The 17,895-nt window shown below is 55.1% G+C and overlaps 1 protein-coding gene across 4 annotated transcripts; it reads right to left on the bottom strand.

The window, feature by feature from the left end:
- Window positions 1-698: 698 nt before the first annotated feature.
- LRFN1 (leucine rich repeat and fibronectin type III domain containing 1) lies at window positions 699-15,012 on the bottom strand. Of its 4 annotated transcripts, none has more exons than XM_030913602.1 (5): window positions 14,943-15,012; window positions 12,488-12,520; window positions 10,250-10,304; window positions 8,100-9,542; window positions 699-2,407 (listed from the first exon to the last, which is right to left on the bottom strand). In XM_030913602.1, exons 4-5 carry the CDS (start codon window positions 9,503-9,505, stop codon window positions 1,510-1,512), a joined length of 2,304 nt encoding a protein of 767 aa, XP_030769462.1. In that variant the 5' UTR covers window positions 9,506-9,542; window positions 10,250-10,304; window positions 12,488-12,520; window positions 14,943-15,012; the 3' UTR covers window positions 699-1,509. The 4 variants fall into 4 exon arrangements, with proteins under 4 accessions (XP_030769462.1, XP_030769464.1, XP_030769463.1 ...); XM_030913604.1 differs by lacking the exon at window positions 14,943-15,012 and adding an exon at window positions 14,640-14,734; XM_030913603.1 differs by lacking the exon at window positions 14,943-15,012 and having other exon boundaries at window positions 12,488-13,108.
- Between the last annotated feature and the right edge of the window lie 2,883 nt (window positions 15,013-17,895).

The following is a 17,895-nucleotide window of genomic DNA, read 5'->3' as shown; positions in this document are numbered from 1 at the left end:
CAGGCTCAAATTCCAGAGACATTTACAATTTAATTTCTATCTCCTGGATCCATTTATTTTCCCCAAAATCATTTATTACCCCTCAAAATTGCTTACCTTTTCCCATCTCCCCTTTCCCTGTGAAGAAAGGTATATAAGCATCTAAACCTCACTGGGTTATTGGGTAATCACTTCCCTGTGATTTTCCCAGTGCATGTTAAATACCTTCCATATGCCTTTTCTCTTGTAAAATCTATTGTCAGCCCATTCCAGTGACATTTCAGAGTGAAAGGGAAGCTATCTTTTCACCCCTACAGTAGAGACTCAGAAGTTGGCCTGCCTGCCTTTTTAAATCCCAGTTTTGCCACCTTGGGCCAGTTATTTAACTTTTCTGGGCCGAAATTCCCTCATTTGGAAAACAGGATAATAATATCGATGTCCTAGTGTTGTTGTGAGAATTAAATGACTTAAGTGCTTGGCACATAGTAAGTATTCAGTTAAGTGTTTGCTATTATGATCATTTTATTTTTGTGATTATTCCCCACCTCTAAGTCTCTCAGAGGATAGAAGCCTGTCTGCCAGTCTCTCTTGGCCCTAGTTAGTCATCTTCCTTCATTCTCACTTAGAGTCCTTATGCTGCAATCTAGGTCACCCTCCCCAACACATACACGTACACACACACACACACACACACAGACACACACACAGGTCAGCAGGGCCTCAGACACAGAAAAAAGTTTAATTCTGCTGCGGCGGGTCCCGGCTCTGGTAGGGAGGGTGATTTGGTTTTGGATTTTGTTCATGTGGGGATTTATTTGGGAGAGTCTGGTCCTTCCAGTGGGACCTGCCCGGGAGAATGAGTAAATAGAAGAAATCAGGAGAGACAGGGAGACTAGACAAAACCAGGGAGGGCCGAGGGAGAAGAGACGACAGGACAGAGAAAGGAGAGGCAAACAGGGAAAGACAGGCACGACAGACAGACGACAACAGGGCAGGATAGAGACAAACGAGGGAAACAGAGAAAGGGGGACCCCAAGCCAGACCCGACGGGACCAGGGATGTGAGTGCGATGGGGTGGGGGGCTTTGGAGGCCGCCGCGGGACAGAATAGGATCTAGTCCAGCCAGATACAAGAAATGGGCCCCTCGCCCCGGCCCCGGGTGCCGGGCTGGGGGAGGGGGCTCGTGTCTCAGTGCTGCAGTGTCGGGGGGCCCTGCCCCTCCCCGCGCTTCGCTGTGTAAGGCACCGGCTCCAGCGAGGTCCGCGAGCGCGCGGGGGGAGGGGTAGGAGGGGGGTCGAGGAGTCCGTAGGGGAGGGGAGGCCGGCAGCCGGTCCCCGAACCCCTCCCTGGGCACGGGGGCGTGGCCTCAAGCGGCAGCCCGAGGCCGCCCCGCCCCTTCCCGGGGGCAAGATCGCGTCTCCACTCCGGTCCAAGGTCTTGGCGCTGCGATTTCTCCCAGTCCCGCCCCAGCGTCCGTGCGGCTGGGCGTTTGGTCTGTGGCACCCAGGCGTCCCGGCACCCGCCCGCCGCTCACACGGTACTCTCCAGCATCCACTCGGTGCTGGTGAAGGCTAGGCGCGCCCTGGCGGAGCCCAGCCCCAAGTCTTCATCCTCCCCGGCCGCGCCCCCTCCAGCCCCGTCCAAGTGCGGCGTGGACCGGTGACGCTTTGTCCGCCGGGCGCGGCGCGGGTAACTGTGGCTCTGGAATAGTGCCCCGTAGTCCCCGTCGAACGAATAGCGCTGCTGTGGCCTCGGCCGGGCCGCGGCCCCCCCAGGAACCAGAGCTAGGGTAGGGGGCGCCGAGGTTGGTGGCCCCAGGGCGCCGGATCGGCTCCTTCGAGGGCTCCCTGCGGCCCGAGACTCCTCCCTGGAAGTTTCCTCGGATGGCAGCAGGCACAGCGAGGTGGCCGAGCCGCCCAGAGACCGTCCAAGGACTGCCTCCGGCTCCGCGGATGCCGCCTCGGCCGCCATGGCCTTGGCCTCGACGGCGGGGGCGGCCTGGGACTCCACCTCGCGCAGCGCCTCGTAGCGGTCCTGGACCGGCAGGGCAGGGGCCTGCACCGCGCCTGCTCCGTTGGTCTGCGAGCACACGTGGCTGACCCGCGGGGGCGACCTGGAGCCCTTGACGCGGCGGCTGTCCCCGTCGCCATACACTTTGTAGCGGATCATGAGCAGAACGATGAAGACAAGGACCGAGGCGACGATGACGCCCCCGATGGCGATGATCATGGTGCCGCCCAAGAAATGGGCCCTCAGCGGGCGGCAGGGCGCCGGATCACCAGCCGTGGTGAACTGCACACAGCCCACTACTCGCGTTGCCGGCAGCGCGGTGGCCCCGTCGTCGTAGACCGCCAGCACGCACAAGTCGTAGGCGCGGCCCGCCGCCAGGTCATTCACCAGGAAGGTCTGACTGGTGGACGGGATCATCCTGCAGGAGGGGGCGGGGTCAGGGCGGGGTTAGTCCCACCCCCCGAACCACGCCCCTTCGCTTTATGCCCCGCCCATGCTGAACAGTGGGGACTAAACCCTGCTACTGAAGTCTCACCCGCTACTGAGACAACAGCAGTAATTCAAGCCCCGCCGCCATCAACATATTCCCACCCTTTCAGGACCCCTCATCTGCATGCCCCGCCCTCAGACCCACCTCCTGGTTGTGTCCCATCAGCCACTGGGACAATATATCTATCATTCATATTACCTCCTCTGCATATCCCGGCCCCTGCAGGGGAGAAGTGCTATGGCTTTCAAGCCCTGCCCTCAAGGGACATGCTCCCTAGCTATGTCTCACCCTTGCTAGGACAACTACCATCCAAGGTCCTTCATCTAGGCATTTTACCCCAAAACTGGGCCAACGATATTGGCCACCTCCCCTTTTCTGCATGCCCCATCCCCCACGCAGGTGGACACTAAGGTCAACTCACAGCCCCTGTCATATTTCCTACTGGAACAATGGATGCTCTTCTAGTTCCTCTTTTATACATATTCGTGCCTTTCAGGGAAAACCATGATGCAGGTCACTCCCCCTCATCTGCATGCAGCACCTTTGGGTAAAACATCTAGCTTTGGCCGGCTGCAGTGGCTCACGCCTATAATGCCGGACTCTGGGAGGCTAGGGAGGGTGGATCACCCGAGGTTAGGAGTTCAAGACCGGCCTGGCCAACATGGTAAAACCCTGTCTATACTAAAAATACAAAAATTAGCCAGGCGTGGTGACAGGCGCCTGTAATCCCAGCTACTCGGGAGGCTGAGGCAGGAGAATCACTTGAACCCGGGAGGTAGAAGTTGCAGTGAGCCGAGACCACGCCATTGCACTCTAGCCTGGGCAACAAGACTGAGACTCTGTCTCAAAAAACAAACAGACAAACCAAAAAACAAAATAAAACAAAAACAAAAAACTGTCTAACTTTGTCTATGTCCTGGGCACAGCTTCCAAGTCCCTCAACTGCATGTTCCCTGACATTGCTACAGGCCATTCCCCAACCAAATGAACCGTGGCTTCCCAAGGGCGTGCCCAACAGAAGAGGGCCAAGGCCTAGTAGGAACGGCCCTCCAGAGGGGTAGATCTTATAGATGGGAGGAATACAATGGGCTGGACAGTGTGAGCCACAGCAAGGGTTACTGGCCAACACAAGGTGGGATACAAGCTAATGATGATATCACTAGGTGCCAGGTCCTGGCTATGGTAACTCATTCATTCCTCATGCCATCTCTATGATGTAGGAATTATTATCATCCCCATTTGGGGAAAATGAGGCACAGGGAGGTTAAGAAACTTGGCGAAGTTCACCAGGCATGGTGGTACACCCCACAATGGCCCACTAGGGATGGTTCCCCTACTGTGTGTAGGCCACATCCAAACTGCAGGCCCTGCTCCTTGTCCAGATATTAAAGGCAACCACCTCATATGTTCATGTGCCACCAGAAGTCACCAAATCACGCTACCAGGTAAGTTTCTTCCATAAAGGGGTCAAACGTAGCAAAGCACACACCATACTCCTTTCTTGCTGTAGGCCCCTCCCCTCGAATGAAGGCTAGTATAGAGAAGTGGTTAAGATGATGACAGAGTCTGGGGGCCAGACTGCCCGTGTTTGAGTCTCTCCTCTGCCACTTGCTAGCTCTGTGACCTTAGGCAAGTTTCTCTTTTGTTTTGTTTTGTTTGAGACAGAATCTCCCTGTGTCACCCAGGCTGGAGTGCAATGACGCAATCTCGGCTCACTGCAATCTCTGCCTCCTGGGTTCAAGCGATTCTCCTGCCTCAGCCTCCCAGGTAGCTGAGATTACAGGCACTCACCACCACGCCTGGCTAATTTTTGTATTTTTAGTAGAGATGGGGTTTCGCCATGTTGGCCAAACTGGTCTCAAACTCCTGACCTCAGGCGATCCATCCACCTCAATCTCCCAAAGTGCTGGGATTACAGTTATGAACCACCATGCCTGGCCAACTTCGCCAAGTTTCTTAACCTCTCTGTGCCTCATTTTCCCTAAATGGGGATGATAATAATTCCTACATCATAGAGATGGCATAAGGAATGAATGAGTTACCACAGCCAGGACCTGGCACCTAATGATATCATCATTAGCTTGCATCCCACCTTGTGTTGGCCAGTAACCCTTGCTGTGGCTCACACTGTCCAGCCCATTGCATTCCTCCCATCTATAAGATCTATCCCTCTGGAGGGCCGTTCCTACTAGGCCTTGGCCCTCTTCTGTTGGGCACACCCTTTCCACACTGTGGGCCACGTCCAGCCTCAGCTAAACCTGGACTGCCCAGTCCACATTGATTTGCATGGCCAGGATGCAACCTCACAAGCTCTCCTCTCAGGCAAAGACTCTTGGTGGGTCCCGGGAGACAAGGACCGCCCCTTCCTCCTCATGGGACCATGCAGAACAAGTTCCACCCCCTCTGACAGGCCACGCCCCCACCTCCAAAGGCCTGCTTATCTCTCCGATGCTTCGCCTTCCCCTCAAGCAGGACCACCTTCTGGCCCTGAAGCTCCACCTCTGTCATTCAACCTCCAGGAGGTTCTCCCACTACCAACAGCCACCCTCCCACCAAAACACTTCCAATCAGGGCCCCGCCCCTTCATAAAGGTCCACCCACTTCTCCAACTCCACTCTACCCACCCCTGACTGCCATTTCAGAGACCACTGCCACCCACCCCAGCCACCCTCGGCCACTCTGGCTTTAAGCCTTCCTCCTCCTCACTTCATCTCTCCTCTCCAGAGCTCTGGATTCCACTTGCTCCTTCCCCTAAATAGCCAGTTGCTAGGGGCTTCCCCCACCCCTTTTCAAGGACAGAGGCTGGCTCCTTAAGAAAGCTTGAGCCCAAGTGTCTCTAATTGGCTGCAACATCGAAGCAAGCAGCTAAGCAGGCTTCTGGTTGGCTGTCACCTCCGCCCATGACAGCGTGAGGAAGTTAACCCCTGCGGCACCATGGCATAGGAATCTGCAGTGGGAGTTAGAGAACTGGGACTGGGGCCCTACAGGGAAGAGAAGAGTCCCAGGGTCTGTTGCCCAGCTGGGACAGGGGGCCACCAACACCTGCATCAATGCAGGGTCTGGGGGCTTGTGAACCTCCCCCACCCCACCATGTGGTGGCCATGGGTCAGAGCAAAGGAAAGAGGGACAGAGAAGTGGAGAGTCACAGAAGCTAAGAATTATTTACAGAAATATATTATCCATCTCCCCTCCAAGCAGTGGGTGCCCAACAAATGTGTGTCAGAGTAAAAGGACAGCTTTGCTACTTTCTGGGTGACCTTGGGCAAGTGACATCCCCCACTGAACCTCAGTTTTTCTGTCTGTGAAATGGAGAGAGGGTCATCGCGCCTTCATAGTGGAGCTGGGAAGATCAAATGAAGTAGCAAGCTTGGAAGTTTGTTGTGAGGGTTTGTGTTTTGTTCATTTGTTTGTCCTTATGCTTGTAAGGCTGGGCCAGGATCAAAGCTATCTCAGTAGGCCCAGGGCCTAGCACAAGATGGGCACACAGTAGGCATCTACTCAGTGTTTGGTGACCAGAATCAAGAAGAGAGGGAAATTAGGAAGACAGAGACAAAGGAAAAAGGAGGCTTTTTTTGTTTTTCCAGAGGGAGTCTTGCTCTGTCGCCCAGGCTGGAGTGCAATGGTGCGATCTCCGCTCACTGCAACCTCCGCCTCCCAGGTTCAAGCGATTCTCCTGCCTCAGCCTCCTGCGTAGCTGGGATTACAGACGCGTGCCATCACATCTGCCTAATTTTTGTATTTTCAGTAGAGACAGGGTTTCGCCATGTTGGCCAGGCTGGTCTCAAACTCTTGACCTCAAGTGATCCGCCTGCCTTGGCCTCCCAAAGTGCTGGGATTACAGGCATGAGCCATTGCGCCTGGCCAAGAGGCATTTTTTTCATTCAACGAAAACTGGGAAAGCACCTACTATGTGCCAGGCCTATGGCCAAGAAAACACTGGAAAGGTAGAGATGGAGGCCAAGAGGCAGGTTTCTTAGTGAAGATCTGACAGCCAGGAGCTGGGGCTCTCCACAGGTAGGGAAACAGCTCCAGCCCCTCTGGGCATCTCCATGTGAAGCCAGGCACAGGACTGAAGCATTTAACTGGTGGTCTACAATGTGCATGAGGGAGGCAGAGCTAGAAGGAGAGACATCCATGTGGCAAACAACCATTTATCAAGTGCCCACTGTGTGCCAATTCTGTGGCAGAGAGCCATACCAAAAAACTACCAAGATGGGCCAGGTGCAGCGGCTCACACCTGTAATCCCAGCACTTTGGGAGGCCAAGGCAGGAGGATCCCTTTAGCCCAGGAGTTCAAGACCTGGCTGGACAATATAGCAAGACCTCGTCTCTACTAAAATATTTTTTAATTAGCCCAGTGTGGTGGTGCATGCCTCGTCCCAGCTACTCTCAGGAGTTAGGAGGACTGCTTGGAGCCCAAAAGTTTGAGGCTGCAGTGAGCTATGATCATACCACTGCACTCCAGCCTGGGGTGACAAAGCAAGATCCCATCTCAAAAAAAAAAAAAAAAACTACTGAGATGGAGAGATATGGCAAGGCCAGGGCTGTAACTCATAATGTACTATGGGCCACCACCTGTTGGGTTATGAGCTCCCTGAGGACAGGGACTGGGTGGTTTCCCTGTGTCCCCAGCGCCCAGCTCAGGACAGCTTTGCACAAAGCAGGGGCTCTGTGCCTAATGAGGGCAGAGAAGGTAGAGAACAGAGAGGTGAAAGCTAGAGAATAAGGAGGTGATGGGAGAAAATAATTCTTTTTTCAAAATGTCTGTTGACACCATACGGTTTGTCCACACGAGGGCAATGGCTTCAAACCCAAGGGAGGGTGGAAATAACATATTCTTCTCATTTGTTTTGTTTTCTGTTTCTGTAATGTACCCAATGTATTGGTATAGTAGTACTGGTATATAATTTATAAATATAAACGTCACTGTAGGCCAGGTGCGGTGGCTCACACCTGTAATCCCAGCACTTTAGGAGGCCAAGGCAGGCAGATCACTTGAGGTCAGGAGTTTGAGACCAGCCTGCCCAACATGGTGAAATCCTGTCTCTACTAAAAATTCAAAACTTAGCTGGGCGTGTCGGTGGGTGCCTGTAATCCCAGCTACTTGGGAGGCTGAGGGATGAGAATCACTTGAACTCGGGAGGTGGAGGGTTGCAGTGAGCTGAGTTCCTGCCACTGCACTCCAGCCTGGGCAATAGAGTAAGGCTCAGTCTCAAAACAAACAAACAAATAAATAAATGTCACTGTAAATGTGTGTGTGTATTTCACGCTCCAAAATGTTTAACTGAAGAGGTGCACAATCAGATTGCTTTGGGGAGCAGTGATATTGACCATGAGCCCCATGAGGCCAGGGTTCATGCTAAGCTCAGTCATTTTTAGGACTCCAGTGCCCAGCCCTGGTCGGGCTCATGTAGGTACTCAGCGAATATTTTCTATAAGCATGAAAAATAGAGACAGTAAGAAATAGAGGAGAGAGGAGACAGGGCACAGGAGGGCGGGGACAACTCTCTCAGCCATCTAGAACCCTGGCTGAGCAAGAAGGCCAAGGGAATGGGCAGGCGGGAGAGAAGGTCCCCCTGGGCTTGGGAGGAGGCCCTGGGACTGCAGCACCCGCACCCACCTGTAGACGAGGGAGTCATCAACGGAGCTGTTGTACTGAACCTGGTACATGCGTATTCCGGGCACCGGCCTCTGGGCTGGCCAGCGGATGAGCACGGAGTTCGAGGTGAGCTCCGCTGCCACAAGCCGACGCTCAGCCGCAGAATCATTGGCACCTGGTCGACCCGGCGTGGCGATGTCAGAGGAGCCGGGCTCGGTGAGAGGCGGCGGGGCAGCCGGCGGGGGTGCCATCAGAGGCAGAGGTACCACGCACACCTCCACGGGCGCCGTCGCTTCCCCAGCGGCATTGGAGGCGATGCAAGTGAAGGTGCCACTGTCCCTCAAGGTGGTGATGGTCACATCCAGCGTCCCGTCCCCCCGGACCCGGGTCCGGCTGGAGTTCCCCAGCAGCCGCCCATCAGGTGCCACCCAGTGCACCACCGGCTCGGGGTCACCCACCGCTCGGCAGCGCAGGCTCACTGCCTGGCCTTCCACCACCAGGGCCCGGCCCCCCGCCTGCCGCGTGATCAGCGGGGGCTCACACAGGAACTCCTCCTCGGGGATGGACCAGAAGTAGCGGTCGGTGAGGTGTTCGGGCGTGGCGCAGGTCTCTAGGTCATCCTCGCGCGTCAGCCGCCGCAGCCAGAGCAGCTCGCAGTTGCAGTGCAGGGGGTTACCGCCGAAGCTGACGGTCAGCGGCGTGGGCGGCTTGGGCCCGGTGCCCTGCGACCTCAGGAAGAGCCCGTCGGGCGGGAGTTTATGCAGGCGGTTGGAGGTCATGTCCAGGCGGACCAGCTTGTGAAGCTGCACGAAGGTCCCCTCCGCGATGTGGTCGATGAGGTTGTGGTCCAGCGTGAGGGTGTTTAGGTTCACCATCTGGCCCACCGCCTCCCACGGCAGGGCCTCCAGGTTGTTGTAGGACAGGTCCAGGTCCTCCACGGTGGACAGGAAGGCGTCAAAGGCCGCCGACTCCACCCGGCGTATCTGGTTGTTTCCCAGGATCAGGTGGCGGAGATTGCCCAGGCCGCGGAGCTGGTCGCCGCGCACTTCCGCCAGGCGGTTGCTGTCCAGGTGCAGGGCCCGGAGGGCACGCAGGTCGGCGAAGGCGCCAGCCGCCACTTGGCCGATGGTGTTCCGGGAGAGGGTGAGGTGCACCAGGCTGGTCATGTTGGCGAAGTCTCGGCGGCGCACGGCCGCGATGAAGTTGTCGGTGAGCCGCAGCTCCACCACGCGCCGGTCGATGGAGGGCGGCACAAAGAGCAAGCCGGTCTTAGCACACAGCATGGTCAGTGTGGGCGCCACGTTCTGGCAGATGCAGCGGCCGGGGCAGGGCTGGCCACGAGATGCCCCCGCCCAAAGCAGCAGCAGAAAGGGCAGGGCAGCGGGCGGCGGCGAAAGGAGGGCCGAGGAGAAGGGTCCTGGAGCCATGGTGCAGTGGGAAGGCAGGAGGGATGGGAGGTGAGACCTGCCGGGGAAGGAGCCGGTTACCCAGGCACGGGACTTGGCCGCCAGGGCATGTCTTGCTACGAGTCAGACCTGGATCCCTCCCCTATCCCTACAGCTGGGTTCCATAAGATGGTGAGAGGACCCATTATCAGCTATTAACAACAGATTACAACATTTCCATGCTGGGCACGGTGGCTCACGCCTGTAATCCCAGCACTTTGGGAGGCTGAGGCAGGCGGATCACCTGAGGTCAGGATTTCAAGACCAGCCTGGCCAACATGGTGAAACCCCGTCTCTACTAAAAATACAAAAATTAGCTGGGCGTGGTGGCGGGCGCCTGTAATGCCAGCTACTTGGGAGGCTGAGGCTCGAGAATCGCTTGAACCGGGGAGGTGGGGGTTGCAGTGAGCGGAGATCAGGCCATTGCACTCCAGTCTGGGCGACAGAGCAAGACTCCATCTTAAAAAACAAATAAAAATAAAAATATTTCTATACTGGTTGATAGATTACTCTTGCCCCTACCTTGCGTGTCCCACCGTCACCTCTGCCCCTCCTGTAGTAGCTCCCAAACCTCTCATGATCTCCCAACCAGAGTGGTGACACCTGGCCCAGCCTGGGCCCTCCAGTACCCACTAAATATTCTAAAAAATCACTGTTAACTATGGTTTAAGGCCCTGGCTGTCCAAGCCATACTCCCTAGCTCCAAATACCAGCTCTGATACTTACTAGCTGTGTGACCTCCAGCAAGTGTCTGAACCTCTCTGATTCTCGGTTTCTTCATCTGTAAAAGGGAGATAGAAACAGGCCTTACTTCTGTGAGGATTAAATGGATTGATGAACATAGCATACTTAGAATAGTGCCAGGCACATAAAATATGCTTATTACATGTCAGCAATCATCATCATGATCATGAAGTGCTTAATATGTACCAGGCGTAGAACAGTGCCCTATTATTGAGAGTAAGTACTTTGAAATCAAATGGACTCAGGTCCAAATCCTGGTTCCCCTTTTGCTAGCTCTGTGACCCCCAAGCCAACGATTTCCCCTAGCTAGGCTGTAATTTCTTAATCTGTAAATTGGGATGAAAACTGTACCATCTTCATTCATGTACCACTGAACATGCCTGGCATACAGTAAGTACTCAATAAATGTTAAGGGTTTCCCCCCTCCCACCTCTGGCATTGGCAGGGAGAGTGTGAAAGTGGGAGGGACTGAGAAAAACACATCAGAGTCTTCCAGTTCAGCCTCAGGAAGTCCTTCTCTGAGGTCTGGTTTCATCCTGGGCTCAGCTGAGCTCCCAAGCAGGGCAGACTTTCATGCTCACATCTTTGGGTACACACAACACACACACACACACACTCTCTCTCTCTCACACTCACACACTCACGCTATGTCTCTGCTCCAGGCAAAACCTTCCGGCGGGGATTCCCCCTGCGGCGGCTGCAGCCCACGACATGTCAGTTCCCATCACAACACAGGGTGGGCGGGGGGTGAAGAGGAAAGGATGGGAAGGGGGCGTCCCTGAAACTGTTTTCACCCCACCCTGCCCTGTGTCCTAGCCCCTGCTGGCCTACCTCCTGGGAATCTGTGTTTGGGACTATGGCCTTAGGTGGCTTTGATCTTTCTGGCCTTGGGGAGGGGGCCTGGGACTGAGACCAGGAAAGTCAGAGAGAGAGGTGAAGAGAGACAGGGAGAGACTGGGGGAGGGAGAAGTGGACTGGCAAAGAGAGAGAGACAGATTCAGAGAGAAACAGAGAGACAAAAAGACAATGAGTCTGAAAGGAAGGTGAACAGACAGAAAACTGAGAGTGAAGAATGAGACACAGAAAAGAGAGACACAGAGATGGAGAGAAAAATAGAGACAGTATTAGAGAGACACAGACAGAGGAGAAAAGAGACAGCGACTAAGGGAGACAATGACCAGGCTGAAGGCAGAAAAAGAGGCTGGATCGGGGTATCCTACCATCTCTGAGTTCATCCCAAACCTGTCCTTCGCTCCCTATAGATCACTACTCTACAATGTACTGGAAACTCTGGCCTAGAAAGGGAGACTCCAGAATTAGGAGCCCGAGTCTGCACCTGCTTGGCTGCGGGGTCTCCAGGACTCAGAACCCCAGTCTATGAAACAGAAGTCCAGAGCCTTGCCTCCAACAGCTGGGGTGGGACTCAAATGGAGGGAATAATAATAGCAATGGGAAATAGCTAACATTTATGGAGAGCAGTGCAGCACTGCAGGACAGAATCCACCCTACTGCCTGGGCTCAGACCTCACCTCCCCACTGTGTGACTTTAATAAAGGGACTTCCCCTCTCTGTGCCTCGGTGTGCTCATCTGTCAAATGGGAATAACAATGGCACCTACTTCATAAGGTTGCTATGAGGATTCAATGAGATAATATTTTATGACATGCTTAGAATAGTTCCTGACAAAGTAAACACTACATACATGGGAGCTGCTGCTATTATCATTATTATTATTATTACTATTATTATTATTAATGTATTATTTTCTCCAGCTTTCTCAGCCACCAGCAGGCCAGGCTATCAGGAGATCTTCCCACACCCATGCACACGCATACACAAAATGCAAAAACATATTCATTCAACTAAATGCAAGGATCATTTCATATCTTGACATATTCTTGTATCCTTTACTGATATCATGAGGAAACCCTGCTTTCCCAACCACCTTAACCATCCTGAGAATGAATGTCTCTTGGCCTAAAACCCCTACCTGTTCCCCAGAGCCACCTGGCCACCGCAAGCCCTCACCCAACTTTGATGTTCCTGACCTTGTCACCACTCCCCAGCCTTGGGCAGAGTGGTGGGCATCTGGTCCTGCAGGAAACTGTCATCCCCTGAACTGAAATCCATGCAAGGCAGGGTTCCAGACCCCCAGCTGGCTGACAGCGAGCCCCATCACCCCACATCTCTCTCTCTCTGAAGCCTTACGGCTCTACTCACCTCTCTTCAGGGAGTCAGGGCCTGGGCCAGCACCTGCAAAGGAACACAACCACCTTGTTAGCATCGTTCTGGCTCTTCTCTGGGCACCAGATCCTGCCTTGGAGACCATCCCAGTCAAGGAAGTCCCTGGTGTGATCACTCTCTCAGTCCTCCTGTGGTGGGTTTTGCATAGTCTCACAGGAACCCAGAAGTCCTCTCTGGAATCCTAGGAGATTAGGCCTCAGGGCTGTTCACCCGCAAAAGCCCAGGAGTCAAGGACTTTAGCGCTTTGTCCTCTGGGGTTTCAGGAGCCAAGAACCCTAGCTCCCTCCTCTCTCTGACCCAAGAGTCCAGACCAGACCCCTGGCCCTTCTTTAAAACCCAAGAGTTTACATCCCAGCCCCTCAACTACAAAGTCCTGAAAGGTACCAAGAGCTGGAGATGGGCCAAAGTTTCCCATCCTTGCCATGATACCGTTGCCCACACCAACATGTGTGGCCATGTCAGAACCCACACAAGCCCACAACCCCAGTCTCTATATCCGGATTTCTATGAATACAGCAACATGATCTGTGTGCCCACCGCCCTCTATGGGCATTTGGCCTGGCACATGGACACACTGTATCCAGGGACCCCAGCATACCAGAGGTCATGCCACATGGGCCTCAAACCCACTGAGCCCAGAAGTAGGGTCAGCCTTGTGCCAGGGCACAGACACATGTGTCCTTCACATACATGTCTGAACACACACAACCCCACTCCCCAGAGACCAACACCAAAACACAAACAGACAACATAGATGGATACACATCCTCAAGGTTGACACACCTGCATGCAACAACACACGTACAAGACTGACTCTGCCATGCACGTTCACACACACAAATGCACAAATACAACAGAGAAACTCATGTGCCCCCTAACAGACAACCAGGTACATGCATTTACAACAGATATACCTTGCACACTCACCAGCACACAGGGGCACACACATCTAACAAACACACACACACCTGCACAAAGACACACAAGTGCACACTCTTAAATGCCCAGACACACTCATACAACTTCACACATCTCCACGTTGCAAAGTTCATACAGCACCATGCCAACAGATACACACCTCACACACACACACACACACACACACAAACCACAAGCATACAGATAGGAGGTTGATCCACACTGGAACATGCACACAGGCACAAAAAGATCCACCTTTGCAGACACACCAAGATGTTCACTCATAACAGACACACGCTCACACAACAGTCCTGTGATTTACACACTTAACAATGCACAGAAAATACTGAACCACAGTAGCATAGTCAGTAGACAGGCCCGGATTCACACTCACACAGTCTTGGACACACATCCCTCTCAGCCCTGAGGCACCCCACCACCACCCCACCTACTTACTTCCCAGGCCCAAGAAATCCTAACATCCCTCCAGCACATTCAGCATCCTCCCCGTCACACCCCCAAAAAACCAGGGCACAAGCCAGGCCAGAGGTTAGAGTTCAGCAGGTGGAAACTCAGGATTTGGGGGTTTGAGTCCTAGATCACCGTTTCAAGGAGATCCTCCCACCAGCAGCCCCAAAGGTCCCCCAGCCTGGCCATCAGGATGGAGGTAACTCTGGCTCCATCTGCAGATGTCTGGCCGGTGGGGGAATTAGGGTGGAGTGGGTGGGGAAGGGCCGGGTCTTCGCCCCCCAACCCCCACCTCAGGGCCCATCTGTCCATTTCTCGGCCTCTCATCCCCCCTCCATCTGTCCACCTCCTGGCCGCCCATCCCCCCCCCAACCACCGGGAAGGGGAAGACATGGCCGCTTCCCCGAGGACCGCTAAGGACCCCCCAGTTGACATGGACCAAGGGAGCGGTGAACTCCCCTCCCCCAAATCCACACCGAGGCCTGGACCCACAAGGCGCCGAGCCTCAGCCCCCAAGCCGGCAACCTGCCGTGGACTCACAGATACACACCCTCGGAGACATACAACCCGCAGACACACACACACACACACACACAAATGGACACCCGAGCGGGCACACCCGGCTCCACAGACCCGGGGATGGACATCCAAGCCGGACACAAACACCCAGCGCAGCTAGCCGCGCACGCACACGGGCTTGGGGGGACCCACACCTGGGCACACAACCCACGCACACACACACCTGCACACAGCCCCTCCGATGGGCGCGCGACAGCCCCCAGACACACAGCCGGAGGGGCGGCCGCTCGGGGGGACACGAGTGCACAGCCGGACACGCCGGCCCAGCTCGACACCCCGCGCACACCCGATGACCACACGGGCAGGGAGCCGCACACGCCGGCGCCGGGCACACACAGGGCCGCGCGGGCGCACGCCGGGCCCGCCGCAGCGCCGCGGACACACACTCGCACGCTCGCACGCTCACACCCGCGCACACACCCGCGCCCCCGCCCGCCGCTCCCCGGCCGCTGCGGGCCGCGCTCACCCAGCCCGGGGGGGCCCCGGGCCCGGCCCCGCCGCCGCCGCCTCGCTCCGCGCCATGGTGGGGGGAGGGCCGGGGGAGGGGGCGCGGTGCCGCGGGGCCGCCTCCCTCCCGCCTCCCGCCCTCCCTCCCGAGCCGCCGCCGAGCTCCGCCCTCCGCGCCGCCCGCCGCCACCGCCGCCGCAAGGGGGGAGGGGGCGCCGACTGGTGGGGGCGGGCGGGCGGGCGGGGCGGTCGCACACCCGGGATCCCCGCCCCGAGTCCGCCGCAGACCCCTCTCCACTGCGGAGCCGCCGCGGGCCCGCCCCCGACCCCTCCCCAGCCCCACCCCCAGCTCTGCCGGCCTCCACGGAGACCCCCCCCAGACCACGCCCCAACTGGCCTGGGGATCCCGGATCTCCCCACAGAGACCTCCGATCACGTCCTAATACCCAGGGGACCTCGGATCAGGCCTCACCTCTTTTGAGAACCCAGGCGATGTCCTAGGGCCACCCAGGACCACAAATCATGCCCTGCTCTCCTGCTTGATCTCAGACTATGACCCACACACTGTCAGGAACCCCAGACCATGCCCCTGAACCCAGAAGAATCCCAAATCATATCCCAGCATCCAAGGGAATCCAGACCACCCCACCAGCAACCCTAAATCATATCCCAACATTCAGACGGACCCCAAGACCACACCCCTTCCCTCAGGGACCCCAAATCATACCCTAACATCCAGGGAAACTTCAGACCATATGTCAGCCAAATCCCAGATGGTGCCTGACTCCCTTTGGGGACCCAAACCACATTCTAGAGCCACCAGAACCACAAACCATATACCACTCCTTCTTGGGGACCCCCAGCCATGTCCTTCTACCCTAAAGGATCCTAACCCATTCCCTTACCACCAGTATGAACTCCAAACCATGCCTAACTTCTAGGGGGCCCTAAAATGTCTCTTATCCCCATGGGAGACCCTTAAACTTTCCCCATTAACCCCATTAGACCCCAAGCCATCTTCAACCCCTTTGGTGAACTTAGACCTTTCTCTCTCCTTCCCCTCCAAGACATCCTTTGGTTCCCAAAACCCCCCAGTTAGCCCCATTTTTTCCCACCCCCCTACTAGTCCTGTCCCCTTGAGGACCTGTCTCCTTCCTGCTCCGATTATTTCTCTCGGACCCTGAAAGTTCTGCCTCCCTGTGACTTTCATGGAGCCCAGAATGCCTTGCTCCTTCCTAGTTCAGAACCCTTTGCACATCCCCTGTCCCATAGCTGAACCTCACCCCTTCCCTCAAACCCCACTGAGTATCTCAGGCCACCCTCCTTCTCTTTCTGAGCTATTCACAGGGTTCCTAAACCCAGCAACTTCTCCCCTAAAAATCTGTGTTGTTGCATGCAATGCCCCAGATTCCTGGGGTCTCAAACCCTTCTCACTTTGGATCCCACTGTACAGAGGTCCTCCCCTAAACCCCTTTCCCAATTTTTTTTTTTTTTTTTTTTTTTTTAGACAAAGTCTCACTCTGTTGCCCAGGCTGGAGTAGAGTGGCATGATCTTGGCTCACTGCAATCTCCACCTCCCAGGTTCAAGCGATTCTCCTGCCTCAGCCTCCCTAGTAGCTGGGATTGCAGGTGTGTAACACCACGCCTGGCTAATTTTTCTTTTCTTTTCTTTTCTTTTTTTTTCTTTTTTTCTTTTTTTTTTTGAGACAGAGTCTTGCTTTGTTGCCCAGGCTCGAGTGTACTGGCATGGTCTCCGCTCACCGAAACTTCTGCCTCCCAGGTTAGAGCAATTCTCCTGCCTCAGCCTCCCGAGTAGCTGGGACTACAGGCATGTCCCACCATGCCTGGCTACTTTTTGTATTTTTAGTGGAGGTGGGGTTTTACCATGTTGGCCAGGCTGGTCTCGAACTCTTGGCCTCAAGTGATCTGCCTTCCTCGGCCTCCCAAATTGCTGGGATTACAGGCATGAGTCACCGCACCCAGTCTAATTTTTCTTTTTGTTTGTTTGTTTTTGAGTCAGAGTCTCGCTCCATCACCCAGGCAGGAGTGCACTGGCGTGATCACAGCTCACTGCAGCCTCGACCTCCTGGGCTCAGGTGATCCTCCCATCTCAGCCTCCTCAGTAGCTGTTAGTTTTTGGTTTTGGTTTTGTATAAATGGAGTCTCACTATGTCCCCATGCTGGTCTTGAACTCCTGAACACGGTGGTCATGAGCCACTGTCCCTGGCCTATTTACATGAAGCTCACCCTATCCCCCAGATCAAGCTCAGCTCTGCAGATAACTCCTTCCAGTGAACCTTAACCCCACATGTCCCCAGATGTCCCTGGGGACACTCACAATTCTAGTCTCCAGACTCCACCCTTCATCGCCACCACCCACGCAGCATCCCCACCTCCCACCATGGTTGCTAGTGCTCCCTGCTGGAGCGTGGGGGTAGGAATAACAACAACAACACAAGTGAACACATATACAGCACTATTTATGTGCCAGAAATGATTCTAAGGGTTTCACATCTATCACTTCATTCAATCTTCACAACAGCCAGATGAAGAGGTCCTATTACCATCTCCCTTTTATGGATAAGGGAAATAGAGGCACAGAGAGGTTCAGTCACTTGCCCAAGGTCGCACAGATAGCACGTGGCAGAACAGGGTAGGGGTGAAGGGGAAAGAGGGTGAGGGCAGGCCTGGGCTGGACAGGAGTAGAAAAGAGAGGGAGAGAAAAAAAAGATAATAATAAGAGAGACAGAGATGGAAGAAGAAAGAAGCTGAAACCAAGGGAGATATACCTTATTCATACAGCCAATTTGGCCCTGTGAGCTCCGGCCCCAGCTGACCCTATTGCCTCAGACTCCCAATGTGCTGGGTTTACAGGTGTGCACCACCACTCCTGGCCCCTCTTTCAGTTTTAACGACGGCTTTTCTTTTCTTTTTCGAGACAGGGCCTCACTCTGTCACCCAGGCTGGAGTGC

The sequence above is a fragment of the Rhinopithecus roxellana genome, chromosome 12 (genome assembly GCF_007565055.1).
Source record: "Rhinopithecus roxellana isolate Shanxi Qingling chromosome 12, ASM756505v1, whole genome shotgun sequence".
NCBI classification, from domain to species: domain Eukaryota; kingdom Metazoa; phylum Chordata; class Mammalia; order Primates; family Cercopithecidae; genus Rhinopithecus; species Rhinopithecus roxellana.
This window is presented reverse-complemented; position numbering and strand designations above follow the sequence as displayed.